The sequence below is a fragment of the Salvelinus fontinalis genome, chromosome 5, assembly GCF_029448725.1.
Source record: "Salvelinus fontinalis isolate EN_2023a chromosome 5, ASM2944872v1, whole genome shotgun sequence".
Lineage (NCBI taxonomy): Eukaryota > Metazoa > Chordata > Actinopteri > Salmoniformes > Salmonidae > Salvelinus > Salvelinus fontinalis.
In genome coordinates this window covers 31282131-31297129 of record NC_074669.1, presented here as the reverse complement: position 1 = coordinate 31297129, position 14999 = coordinate 31282131, and the positions used below count along the sequence as shown (strand labels likewise).

The window sequence follows — 14999 nt, the reverse complement described above, 5'->3', positions numbered from 1 at the left end:
ATGGCCAAATGCTTATTTGCACCAACCGTCAGTCAAAGTGTTGTAGCAGTTAAGGGTTTACTTTGGTGGTTATTCTGATGCAAGTTGAGCACTTCCTTTGACACTGTCTGTTCTGCAAACTTTTTTAAGCATATGTGTCACTAATGAGCTCCACTGTAAAAATGTAATTGTGTATTTTCCAGTAAGTTGTGTATTTTCTTAACTGGGAACATTATTCAGTAAGTTACTGGCTGACATTACTTTTAATTGTATAAGTATATTGGAGGTGTGGCTTTCAGCTAGCTCTGTCATCCCAGTTAATGTGCTCTGTTGTATTCTGTTTATTAAGATTGTACACTGTCAGTTCTCCAGCCCTGTTAAAGGCTGACATAATTGCATGGGATAACAAAGAGCCATAGAATATTTAATATATAGCTTGTCATGATAATGTAATACTCACTTCACTGCCACACCATCAGTTCAGTGAGTGTGACATGAGATAAAGTAATTTACTGTGACATATACAATAACTTGTAGCTAGTTGACAATAAGTTGTTGAAAATGTGACATTATCTTTCTGTGAACCAGCTCCCATTAGGCTACTGTAAAATGCCCAGTAAGTTCTTAACAATGCATTGCTTGATTGTCACAAGTTCATACAACCATTGCAGAATTGACAGTGTCAAAAGATATGCTCAACTTTCGACAACATAACGATGAACCACTTAAACTCATACAACATTTGCAGACGTATTTGCAACATATTTTAAACTATGCCCCCAAATATGCTAATGAGCCCAAACGAGCACATTGCCACCACCTACATTTCAAATTGCAGTAATGATTGTACCTTATATTGAATATATTGTGTAGAAAAAATGTACCATTATACTAGATTATCCGGACATGTACACTAAAACGTACCGTTTCTTTTGTAAACCAAAAAAAACATTCTACCGTGACCATTCTATTCTTTTTTAAAGTGTAGGGATATACTGTATAATCATGGTAACAAATAAGCAATGCAAAAATGTATTCTTGCCAATAAATCTATCGTCGATTTGATGTGGAAAATCACATGGAACACTTCATGTGACATTAAGCATTTCACATGTTAAAATGTGTTTTTGGAACACTTCACTTGTGACATTTCATATGTGAAAACGTGATCAGGTGAAATTCATGTTTTTTTCCGTAAAGATGAGGACCATGTTAGGATGTTTGTAAGAGTTTCTCAAGACATTTGTATTACCAGTCGTCAGGATTTCACATGGAGGTCCCAGATGGTCTCAAACCATCCCAAACAATTATAAATAAAGTAATGAAATGGTGGTTTTAAAGTCAGTGGTACGTTGTGCAGCTAAAGTATTACCCCACCTGAGTTTTGAAGTGCACTAATCGTTCTGCTGCACCACAAAGTCTATAGCAGTTCCATAAACACGGATTACCTAGAATACATCTCTGCACTTAGCAAAAGAGTTCCATCTGCACTGCTATTTTAGTTATCAATAGAGCCCCACAGTGGAGGTGTCATAATACCCATAAAACCTAGCGGTCAAACAGGCAAATGGTTCCAATCGTATTTCCACCATTCATTTGTCCAATAGGGGATTTTAGAAACACTTCAAATAAAGGCCGGGTTTCGTGTAGGCTTAACTTGGCGTGCCGTTTTGATAACCATGTACATCTCTCTCGGACAAGGTGACCTTTATCAATATATTAGTCTCTATTTACTCTCAGATTCAAAAATGCTGATTAGCATCAAAGTAGATATCATATAAAACTACAACTCCCTGCAAGCTCCTGCATGTCATCTCTAGCTGACACCTTGGCTAACAGGTATTGTGTCAATTGAAAACTGGCAAAAGACAGTTCACAGAATTGTCCATTTAATGAAATGTAGCCAATTTGGTCATTACTATATTTTAGGGCTGACCCCAATTAGTTGACTGGTCGATTGTTTGGTCTTTAGGTTGTTGGTCGACCAAGATTATTTTATTTTAGTCGCACAGTAATATATATGTATATATATATATATATATATATATATATATATATATATACTGTATATATACTGATATATATATATATATATATATATATATACTATATATATATACCATATATATATATATACTATATATATATATATACTATATATATATATACTATATATATATATATATATACTATATATATATATACTATATATACTATATATATATATACTATATATATATATATATATATATATACTGTGTGTATATATATATATATATATATATATATATATATATATACTATATATATATATATATATATACTATATATATATATATATACTATATATATATATATATATATATATACTATATATATATATATATATATACTATATATATATATACTATATATATATATACTATATATATATATATATATATACTATATATATATATACTATATATATATATACTATATATATATATACTATATATATATATATACTATATATATATATACTATATATACTATATATATATATACTGTGTATATATATATATATATATATATATAGTATATATATATAGTATATATACAGTATATATACAGTATATCACAAAAGTGAGTACACCCCTCACATTTTTGTAAATATTTGAGTATATCTTTTCATGTGACCACACTGAAGAAATGACACTTTGCTACAATGTAAAGTAGTGAGTGTACAGCTTGTATAACAGTGTAAATTTGCTGTCCCCTCAAAATAACTCAACACACAGCCATTAATGTCTAAACGGCTGGCAACAAAAGTGAATACACCCTTAAGTGAAAATGTCCAAATTGGGCCCAATTAGCCATTTTCCCTCCCCGGTGTCATATGACTCGTTAGTGTTACAAGGTCTCAGGTGTGAATGGGGAGCAGGTGTGTTAAATTTGGTGTCATCGCTCTCACACTCCCTCATACTGACTGGTCACTGAAAGTTCAACATGGCACCTCATGTCAAAGAACTCTCTGAGGATCTGAAAAAAATAATTGTTGCTCTACATAAAGATGGCCTGGGCTATAAGAAGATTGCCAAGACCCTGAAACTGAGCTGCAGCACGGTGGCCAAGACCATACAGTGGTTTAACTGGACAGGTTCCACTCAGAACAGGTCTTGCTATGGTCGACCAAAGAAGTTGAGTGCACGTGCTCAGCGTCATATCCAGAGGTTGTCTTTTGTAAATAGACGTATGAGTGCTGCCAGCATTGCTGCAGAGGTTGAAGGGGTGGGGGGTCAGCCTGTCAGTGCTCAGACCATACGCCGTACACTGCATCAAATTGGTCTGCATGGCTGTCGTCCCAGAAGGAAACCTCTTCTAAAGATGATGCACAAGAAAGCCCGCAAACAGTTTGCTGAAGACAAGCAGACTAAGGACATGGATTACTGGAACCATGTCCTGTGGTCTGATGAGACCAAGATACGCTTGACACCATCTGAACCAAATAAGTTTGTGTGGCGGCAACCAGGTGAGGAGTACAAAGACAAGTGTGTCTTGCCTACAGTCAAGCATGGTGGTGGGAGTGTCATGGTCCGGGGCTGCATGAGTGCTGCCGGCACTGGGGAGCTACAGTTCATTGAGGGAACAATGAATGCCAACATGTACTGTGACATACTGAAGCAGAGCATGATCCCCTCCCTTCGGAGACTGGGCCGCAGAGCAGTATTCCAACATGATAACGACCCCAATCACACCTCCAAGACGACCACTGCCTTGCTAAAGAAGCTGATGGACTGGCCAAGTATGTCTCCAGACCTAAACCCTATTGAGCATCTGTGGGGCATCCTCAAACGGAAGGTGGAGGAGTGCAAGGTCTCTAACATCCACCAGCTCCATGATGTCGTCATGGAGGAGTGGAAGAGGACTCCAGTGGCAACCTGTGAAGCTCTGGTGAACTCAAGACGGTTAAGGCAGTGCTGGAAAATGATGGTGGCCACACAAAATATTGACACTTTGGGCCCAATTTGGACATTTTCACTTAGGGGTGTACTCACTTTTGTTGCCAGCGGTTTAGACATTAATGTGTTGAGTTATTTTGAGGGGACAGCAAATGTACACTGTTATACAAGCTGTACACTCACTACTTTACATTGTAGCAAAGTGTCATTTCTTCAGTGTTGTCACATGAAAGATATACTCAAATATTTACAAAAATGTGAGAGATGTACTCACTTTTGTGATATACTGTGTGTATGTATATATATATATATCTTTTTTTCTTTTCTTTTTCTTTATTTCTACTATTTTCTACATTGTAGAATAATAGTGAGAGCATCAAAACTATGAAATAACAAATATGAAATCATGTAGTAACCTAAAAAGTGTTATATATTTCAAAATGTATTATATATTTAACATTTTTCAAAGTAGTCACCCTTTGCCTTGATGACAGCTTTGCACACGTATGGCATTTTCTCAACCAGCTTCATGAGGTAGTCACCTGGAATTCATTTCAATTAACATGTGTGCCTTGTTAAAAGTTAATTTGTGGAATGGCTTTCCTTCTTAATGCATTTGAGCCAATCAGTTATGTTGTTACAAGGTAGGGGTGGTATACAGAAGATAGCCCTATTTGGTAAAAGACCAAGTCCAAATTATGGCAAGAACAGCTCAAATAAGCAAAGAGAAATTACAGTCCATCATTACTTTAAGACATGAAGGTCAGTCAAATCCGGGAAATTTCAAAAAATTTGAAAGTTTATACAAATGCAGTCCCAAAAACCTTCAAACGTTATAATGAAGCTGTCTCTCATGAGGACCACCACAGGAAAGGAAGATCCAGAGTTATCTCTGCTGCAGAGGATAAGTTCATTAGAATTAACTGCACCTCAGATTGCAGCCCAAATAAATGTTTCACCGTGTTCAACAGTCACATCTCAACATCAACTGTTCAGAGGAGATTGCGTGAATCAGGCCTTCATGGTTGAATTGCTGCAAAGACACCACTACTAAAGGACACCAATAAGAAGAAGACACTTGCTTGGGCCAAAAAACACGAGCAGTGGACATTAGACCAGTGGAAATCTGTCCTTTGGTCAAATTTGTCTAAATTTGTGATTTTTGGCTCCAACCATCATGTCGTTGTGAGACGCAGACTAGGTGAATGGATGACCTAAATAAATAATATGTGATTCCCACCGTGAAGCATGGAGGAGGAGGTGTGATGCTGTGGGGGTGCTTTGCTGGTGACACTGTCTGTGATTTATTTAGAATGCAAGGCACACTTAACTAGCATGGCTACCACAGCATTCTGCAGCAATACGCCATCCCACCTGGTTTGCGCTTATTGGGACTATCATTTGTTTTTCAACATGACAATGATCCAAAACACACCTCCAGGCTGTGTAAGGGCAATTTGACCAAGAAGGAAAGCGATTTGAGTGCTGCTTCAGATGACCTGGCCTCCACAATCACCTGACCTCAACCCAATTGAGATGGTTTGGGATGAGTTGGACTGTAGAATGAAGGAAAAGCAGCCAACAAGTGCTCAGCATATGTGGGAACTGTTGGAAAAGCATTCCAGGTGAAGCTGGTTGAGAGAAGGCCAAGCGTGTGCAAAGCTGTCATTAAGGCAAAGAGTGGCTACTTTGAAGAATCTCATATCAAATATAATTGATTTTTTTAACACTTTTTTGCTTACCACATGATTCCATATGTGTTATTTAATGGTTTTGATGACTCCACTATTATTCTACACTGTAGAAAATAGTAAAAATTAACAAAAACCCTTGAATGAGTAGGTGTGTCCAAACTTTTGACTGGTATGTTGTCTTCCTCTGTTTTCATATCTTGCTGACATCTCTCTTGCTCTCTCTCCCTGCAGTGAGGTTCGCAGACTGTGGCCTGGGTGACAGGGTGCTGTTGGAGGTGGTTGACGTGGAGGACTTCAGGCTGGATGAGGATGGCACGGTGTACGCCCGGCATGCCTTCCGTCTTGCCGACAGGAAGAGCGCCTTGGTGGTGCGAGCGAGGGATCTGGAGACCAAGGAGGATTGGAAGACGCATGTTTACCTCCTCCTCCGGAACGACGGAAAGCGAGAGACGACAGAACACAAACTCATCAAACAGGTCTGGGATATAATACCAATTTTCATTTTCATTTAACAGACGACTTTATCCAAAGCAGCACACTTTTACACTACGCAGTTGTGGCCCATGCGGGAAATGAAAACACAACCCATGCATTCTGTAAAAACTCCTGGCCCTAGGTGTGTAGAAACGACACAATGGAAACATGATGATGAAGTATAATGTTATCAAGGGTATATACCTCCTCTGTTAGTCTTTGATGGCCAGTAAAGTGCTGATAACCACAGAAAGAAGACGAGGCACACTACAGTACAGTGTGCATCCCAAATGTCACCCTATTTCCTATATTGTGTGCTATTTTTCACCAGGTCCCTGGTCAATAGTAGTGCACTATGTAGGGAACAGGGTAGCATTTGGAATGCAACAGCATCTGCACAGCAAATTCTCCAGTTTTAAAAAACAAACACATTTAACACTGAGTGTTTAATCAACACTGAAAGTGTTGTGGACCCTGTGGCCCCATATAGACACCCAAAAAGTGTTAAATAAACACACTGCTTAGTGTAAAGCCTTATTCTAATTGAGTTTACACCCATGACTCAAGTTGTTAGTGACAGGGACATGGTTGTTCCATTTTCTGCTTTCAAGGTGATGTGTCATTCTTATTGGAAACCAGCCAGTGTTGGGATGTCCAACATAAGCTATAAGACTACCTAAAGCATCTAAACTGGAACAAACGTTTCAGTAACGGGTGCAATAATTCAAGTTCCAGGACCCCGTATTAGTGTAAAACTAAGCCCTCAAAATAAGGCCTTATGAAATACATAGTGTGTTAAATATGTATTATTTTTAATGGTAACATTATCACTTAGGATCTCACTTGGTGAAGGCCACAGGACTGAAAATGGATGAATGCAGCTACCATGTCTCTGTCACTAACAAATAGTCATGGGTGGTAATTCTACAATTTACTTGAAAGCCAAGGCACTCTGGGAAATATTTGAATAAGGCTTTACACTAAGCAGTGTGTTAATTTAACACTGTTTTTGCGTCTATATGGGTCCACAGATTCAACACTTTCAGTGATGATTTAAAACTTTCCGTGTTACTTTGTTTGTTCTTTAACCATAGACAATTTGCTTTGTGGTGCTACTGCCTGCTGTGTGTTAATTAGAGCATTAAGGAGGTCCTCTATATATGAGGAGACATTCCCCAGTAAACATTTTGCCAGAATGTGCAGTGCCATATGCTTAGTGTGTCCATTTAATGTCTCTCGGCATTCTGTGGGAGCAGGGAAAACAGTGTGAGGAAAGAAAAAGCTGTTTAAAATACCACCAATACCAAACTTGTGAATAAAAGCTATGAAATTGAACAAGTGGAGTGTTAGGCAGCTATTAGTCAGAGCTCGCTCAACAGACGGATGGATCAGAATACTCTGAGAAAAGGGAGGGGGGAAGGAGAGGGTGGGGTTGGAGAGGCAAGTGGGAGAAAGAGTTATGACGCAGCAGAAGGCTGTTGGACGAGGGTACATAGGGGAAAGATGGAGAGAATGAAGTGAAAGAGAGAAAGGATGGAAAATATAGGGATAGAGATGAGGTGGAGGGATGCAGAGAGATGATGAGATGGCTGATGGCTACATACACAGCCAGCCAGCCAGTCTGATCATCGGTCAGGTCCTCAGAAATGATGTCATAAATCCAGCTCTGTGGAACGAGGACATGAATACCCTAAATCATAGTGTTCTTGTGTGTGTGTGGGTCTGAGTAATCTGCGTGTCTCTGCCTCTGTGTGGAGTGGGGGGGTGGGGGGGGTGTTGCACAACCTGTGTGTAACCTTTGTTGTTGTCTCATCTCTGCAGGTGAACTCCAGCTCTGCAGCTGTGACTCAGCAGGCGCGAGAGATCGTGTTTCCATGGCACAGCTTGGTCGTTGGGGACGATGGATCTCTGAGGCGGGTGAAGAGGGACTGGGTCATTCCCCCCATCAACGTCCCTGAGAACTCACGAGGACAGTTCCCCGAGGAGCTAGTCAGGGTAGGGGAGACACATGCATACACGGAGACACACACAAACGGGTTGTAAGTAAGCATTTCACGGTAAAGTCTACACTTGTTGTATTCGGCGCATGTGACAAATACAGTTTGATTTGGAACACAGAGACACACAGAGACACACATACAGTACACACACAACACACACAGTTCAAAGGACACATTTCCCCACTAGCTCACACGGTTTTATAGTGTATGTTTTTGTGTATATGTACAGTACGAACTGTATGTGTGCGGTTCCAGTGAATGTAAAGCTCACTATTTCCTCCTAACACCATCTGCTGATATATTTATATTGTAATCAGCGGCATAAGGGTGAGACAGGGGGTTAATGGGAGTGTGATGGTGATTTATACATGCTTTATTAAGGTTTATAGTGCATCTGCTGTTTCCTGTCTGTACTATACAGCCTATGTATGGTGTTGAGGGGAGCTAAAGATGTTTTAAATAAGTGTGGTTGTAAATGTACTGTGTCTAAACTGGGATATCTCTCACTCCACCTCCCTTTGTCTCTCTCCATCTGTATCTCTCTCTCTCTCCCTCCTCCTAGATCCGGTCGGACCGTGATAAGAACAGTCTCCTGCGTTACAGTGTGACTGGACCCGGTGCTGACCAGTCTCCGACCGGGATCTTCATTATCAACCCCATCTCTGGCCAGCTCTCTGTGACCAAACCCCTCGACCGGGAACAGATCTCCAACTTCCACGTAAGGTTTCAGCTCATAGAATTAGAATGAGTAGAATTAGCATCCACATTCCTGTCAATTACTCCATAATGGGTGGCTTGGTGGCCAACATTCTTTATCGGTCTATGTGAAATGTAGTAAAACGCTATACAGAGAAGGTTGGACAGGAAACTTTGATCTTGAGAACACACTCAATGCAGACACACAAGCAACTATGATCTGCAGCAGAGCATTTGCATGAAGGATGGGGCCATCTCATGAATATTCATAGTTATGTAGCTGTCAGAGTCACTGAAGCTCTGTCATGAATATTAATTAGGTGTTGCCGTGGCAGTACTGGAGACATGGTATAGGGAGCTGCACAGACAGTATTGTAGCTATGAGACAGGGTCTAGGAGTAGGTACTGTAACAGCTGTATGTTATGGCAGCTACTACTCCCTGCCTAGTGGTAGGCCTCTCTACCTCTCTGCCGTGGCTGTTTTGGAGACAGGGTACAGCGTACAGGGGAGCGTACTCAGCTTTCATACCTGTAGGGATCTCTGTTAGAGAGCAGTCGGGGAGAGGCCCTAGGAGAGAAACACTTAAGGATCTTTAGATCCAACCTTGAGAGGCCAAGTGTACACAAACCTCAGAGTCAATAGTCCTGTTCCAATCCCAATAACTTACACCCTTCCCCTCTCTCTGCCCTTGGTGGATTGCCCTATGAGGTGTAAGCAAAACGCTGAAAGCTATACGGTCTATGAGGAGATATTACCATATTGCTTACACATATGGAATCCTTTCTGATCCATGTGAGAGAGAAAACTAGAGAAGAGGGAAAGTCATGAGTTATCGAGTTGGAAACAAATTTGATAGAAAGAGAACAGCCATGGCCTGGTGAATTCAGACTGAACGCTATGCTAACAGTCTGGTTTAACCAGGTTAAGACAACCATGCCCTAACCCTGTATTAGTCTCTGGAACTGCGAGCCCATACCATTCCCATAAGTGTGCCTAACCATGAACCTGTATTTGTGTGTCTATAGTTGACAGCCCATGTCCTTACCATGCGATTAACCTGTACTACTGTATTTATCCGTGTAGCTGCGAGCCCATGCTGTGGACCTGAATGGGAACCAGATAGAGAACCCCATAGACATCGTCATCAACGTCATAGACATGAATGACAACAGACCAGAGTTTACACACACCATCTACAACGGATCAGTACCAGAGGGATCCAAACCAGGTAACAGCGCACACACACACACGCATGCACGTATTCCATTGTGTGAGAGGTTTTAATTGACTTGTTTGGTTTACGTTCCCAGGGTCCTTTGTGATGACAGTTACTTCACTGGACAAGGATGACCCGAAAACAGCCAATGGGATGCTCCGATACAAGATTATATCTCAGAACCCTGAAAACCCCTCCTCCAACATGTTCACCATCAACAACAAGACAGGAGGAATCATCACTGTGGCTGCAGGGCTAGACAGAGAGGTGTGTGTGTACGTGTGTGTGCTGTCTATCAATGTGTATCAATGTTTTTACGATTGTGTGTTCACAATATAGACTGTCTATATTATATACGCTGTAACATGGACCTGTACCCTGTTGTCTTCCTCCTTCCAGAAAGTTCCTCAGTACACGTTAATCATCCAGGCTACTGACATGGAGGGGAACCCAACCTATGGCCTGTCTAACACAGCTACGGCTATCATCAGGATCACTGACGTCAATGATAACCCCCCAGAGTTCACCGCTGACAAAGTAAGTCACAGACAGACAAACAGACATACTGACAGATAGACAGACATACACACACACGAATGTACACACACAGATGCATACAGACATACAATACACGAACACGTACAAACAAACAAACACACTTTCTCTCTCAAACACAGAAAAAAAAACACAGAATGATATTTTCTTCAAATAAACCAAATGTTTTATCAAAAGAGACCATCTTTCTCATATTATTGAGCAATATTTTCATATTTCACTCCCGCCTCTCTCTCTCTCTCTCTCTCACTTGCCCTCGCTCTGTAGTTCTATGGAGAGGTGCAGGAGAACCGTGTGAATGTGATCGTAGCTAATCTGACAGTAACAGATAAGGACCAGCCCCACAGTGCAGCCTGGAGTACTGTGTACAGGATCACAGCTGGAGACCCCACTGGACGCTTCTCCATCCCCACTGACCTCACCACCAATGAGGGACTGGTCACTGTGGTTAAGGTATGGATTTACACAGCTCTGTTGAGAAATATTTCCAATGTATTTTTCATGAATGGAAAATTAACTTTTACAGCACATACCTGTATATACATGCAGACAAATAGACAGAGATACAGCACAGATGGAGTATCTTCAGAAATTATTCATACCCATTGATTTATTCTAAATTTTGTTGTGTTACAGCCTGAATACAAAATTGATTAAATAGATTTTTTTCTTCCCCATCTACAGACGAAGTGAAAACATGTTTTTAGACATTTTTGCAAATGTATTGAAAATTAAATACAGAAATATCTCATTTACATAAGTATTCACATCCCTGAGTAAATATGTGTTAGAATCACATTTGGCAGTGATTACAGCTGTGAGTCTTTCTGGGTAAGTCTCTAAGAGCTTTGCAAACCTGGATTATACAATGTTTGCACATTAATCTTTGAAAGATTCTTCAAGCTCTGTCAAGTTGGTTGTTGATCATTGCTAGACAGCCATTTCCAAGTCTTGCCATATATTTTAAAGCTGATTTAAGTCAAAACTGTAACTAGGCCACTCAGGAACATTTAATGTCATCTTGGTAAGCAACTCCAGTGTACTGTATATTTTGCATTGTATTTTAGGTCATTGATCTGCTGAAAGGTGAATTTGTCTCCCAGTGTCTGTTGGCAAGCAGACTGAAGCAGGTTTTCCTCTAGGATTTTGCCTGTGCTTAGCTCTATTCCATGTCTTTTAATCATAAAAAACTCCCTAGTCCTTGCCAATGACAAGCATACCCATAACATCATGCAGCCACCACCATGCTTAAAAATATGAAGAGTGGTACTCAGTAATGTGTTGTGTTAGATTTGCACCAAACATAAGGCTTTGTATTCAGGATATAAAGTTCCTTTCTTTGCCACAATTTTTGGTGAAATCATGGTGAAATCCCTGAATTTCCTCCATGGTGAAATACGTTAGCAGTTTCCTTCCTCTCCGGCAACTGAGTTAGGAAGGATGCCTGTGTCTTTGTAGTGACTGGGTGGATTGATACACCATCCAAAGTGTAGTGAATAACTTCACCATGCTCAAATGAGTCCATGCAACTTATGTGACTTGTTAAGAGTATTTTTACTCCTGAACTTATTTCGGCTTTCCATAACAAAGGGGTTGAATACTTGACTCAAGACATTTCAAATTTTAATTTCATTTATAAACATTTCTAAAAACAAAATTCCACTTTGACCTTATGGAGTATTGTGTCAAGAAATCTCAATTTAATATTTTTTTTATTCAGGCTATAACACAACAAAATGTGGAAAAGTCAAGGGGTTTGAATACTTTCTGAAGACACTGTGCATTACAGCTGTTTTCAAAGTGAGAGCTCTGGTATGTAAGATTTACTAACAAATTGAAGTGTAAACTGCGTGGCTAACTGGTATGTGTGTATCTCTTCAGCCTATAGACTATGAGGTGAGTCGTTCCTTCGTGCTGACGGTACTGGCTGAGAACGAGGTTTCCCTGGCCCGTGGTATCCACCTGCCCCGTCAGTCCACCGCCACCGTCTCTGTACGCATCACAGACGTCAACGAGAGCCCAGAGTTCTCCCCCAACCCCAAAGTCATCAAACTAGAGGAGGGGCTACCGGGCGGCTCGCTACTCACCACCTTTACAGCACAGGACCCTGACAGATACATGCAACAGAACATACGGTAAGTAGATGAGAGAGAGATCAGCATTGTGAATGTTAGCTAATATATATATTTTTAATTGAACCTTTATTTAACTAGGCAAGTCCGGTAAGAACAAATTCTTATTTACAACGAAAGCCTAGGAGCAGTGGGTTAACAGCCTTGTTCAGGGGTAGAACAACAGATTTGTACCTTTTCAGCTCAGGGATTTGATCTAGCAACCTTCCGGTTACAGGCCCAACGCTCTAACTAGTAGTCTACCTGCCGCGCCATTATGTTTTTTATGTGTTGAATGTGTATGTTTCAAATGCATTACATAATGTCGCGTTACTTCCTGTTGTAATTAACCCGCTCCAAAGTTCCTATCCATTCGCAACACTCCAATGGATAGGAAATTTTGTCAGGGGTGTCAGGGTCGCCTAGTGGTTAGAGCGTTGGACTAGTAACCGAAAGGTTGCAAGTTCGAATCCCCGAGCTGACAAGGTACAAATCTGTCCTTCTGCCCCTGAACAAGGCTGTTAACCCACTGTTCCTAGGCCGTCATTGAAAATAAGAATTTGTTCTTAACTGACTTGCCTAGTTAAATAAAGTCTGACAGCTCGAATAAGCTCACGTTTCAAATGCTGCTGATGGCAAAAACGGAGAGCTTTTCTTTAAAAAAGTAATTGTTTAAATGGCTAAATAACTGAAGTGCACCAGAGGAACTTGCTACTGTGATTCCTGAAATGCAGAACCTGTTGATTATTTTTATCCAAATTATACTTTTGTTACATTGTTTGCTAGCTCTGTCTCGTTGACCACCTAACATTGCTAGCTAGCCACTTAAAGCTCCAATGCACCCGTTTTTATTGTAATATCTAATAATTTCTGGGCAGCAATTGAGTACCTTACTGTGATTGTTTTCAATTAAAATGGTCAAAAATAAATACAAATATTTCTCAAGCAAAATGTTGTTTGGACTGTCTGGGAGTGGAAAGGGGAAAATGGAAAATTAGCTAGTTTTGGCAGAGTGGTTTGGAACTCTCTTATTTGTCTATTAACTAATTTACCGCATGGTGATTTCGCCATGGAAGGCCAAATCTCCATCCCTCCAAAACAGGCTGAAATTTCAGGCGGTCTTTTCAAACTCCTGATTCATTTCCTTGTATATTAAAAACACTGTTTGAGATCATTGTGAGGGGATTTCACCAGTGGTTTGAGTGGTGAATTGGGCTTCCTTGGAAAATGTAGTCTGAGGTTGCAACAGTAACCAGGGGGGGCGGGGCTTAACAAAGGGTAAATTGTGTACTGTCACCTCATTTGTTGATTTTAAGGTACGCCAAGGTGTTCGACCCTGCTAATTGGCTGAAGATAGACCCTGTAAACGGGCGGATCTCCACCATCGCTGTGCTGGACAGAGAGTCTCCATATGTGAAGAATAACCTCTACAACATCACCTTCATGGCCACTGACAATGGTGAGAGTGCGGGCGGACCTGTACTGTTTTTGGAACTTAGTGTATAGTTGTGTGGGGGGGATGGGGTAATCATGCAGAGAAGCACTTAGAGCTAAATCTCACTATTCACATGAATTCAATTCAATTACAATCCATTTCGTTTTACTCACTTTCTTGGCGTGATAAGATGACTATTTTGTTGCACTCCCCCAAAAAATAAAGGAAAATATCAGATGACAGTGGTAGTACTACTACAGAAAATTATATGTATACACATGAGCACACAAGCTAGTGTTCACATACACATTCTCTAAAAACACCACTCACACACAGAAAGCCCATGCTGTGTCTCAGCTCAATTCTGACTGAGCTCTTCATTGTGCTTTTGTCTCTCACACACACACACACACACACACACACACACACACACACACACACACACACACACACACACACACACACACACACACACACACACACACACACAGATCAGCTGTGTGCCTCAGGCAGCCTCCCTAACGTACTGATTTCCCTCTCCCTCATTCCCTTACTCACCCTCCTGGTGTGTTTTATCATACATTTCTCTCATCTCAAATTTAGGAGGTTAGTTTCACTGAAGGCATATGTAGCTGTTGACGGAGTGTTGTTTTAAGAAATTTGAGTGTTGCAATATGGTTTGGGGTGTGACATAATATTAGGTATGACAGCATGAATCCTGTTTGTGTTGAGTGCTGTAATGTGCTCCTTTTAACATATAGTTCAGTACAGTATCTAAGTTGCACCAAACAGGCTGTCTTTTTGTAATTGTTTTATTATTCCTGCCTATGTAAGGTGCCTTTTTCTTCACTTTGCTTATCTCACTAGTCTCTCCATCTCTCTCTCCTCCATCCCTTT

At 40.5% G+C, this 14999-nt stretch overlaps 1 protein-coding gene across 1 annotated transcript in view; it reads left to right on the top strand.

Annotated features, from left to right (window-relative positions):
* The window catches only part of LOC129855468 (cadherin-2-like), an 89115-nt gene that overhangs the window by 36181 nt on the left and 37935 nt on the right, over positions 1-14999 (top strand). Inside the window, exons 3-11 of the mRNA XM_055923172.1 lie at positions 5846-6090; positions 7910-8083; positions 8651-8806; positions 9869-10013; positions 10096-10268; positions 10401-10538; positions 10824-11009; positions 12438-12691; positions 13984-14126. Of these exons, the coding sequence (XP_055779147.1) occupies positions 5846-6090; positions 7910-8083; positions 8651-8806; positions 9869-10013; positions 10096-10268; positions 10401-10538; positions 10824-11009; positions 12438-12691; positions 13984-14126 (1614 nt within the window). The remainder of the gene's footprint in view (positions 1-5845; positions 6091-7909; positions 8084-8650; positions 8807-9868; positions 10014-10095; positions 10269-10400; positions 10539-10823; positions 11010-12437; positions 12692-13983; positions 14127-14999) is intronic.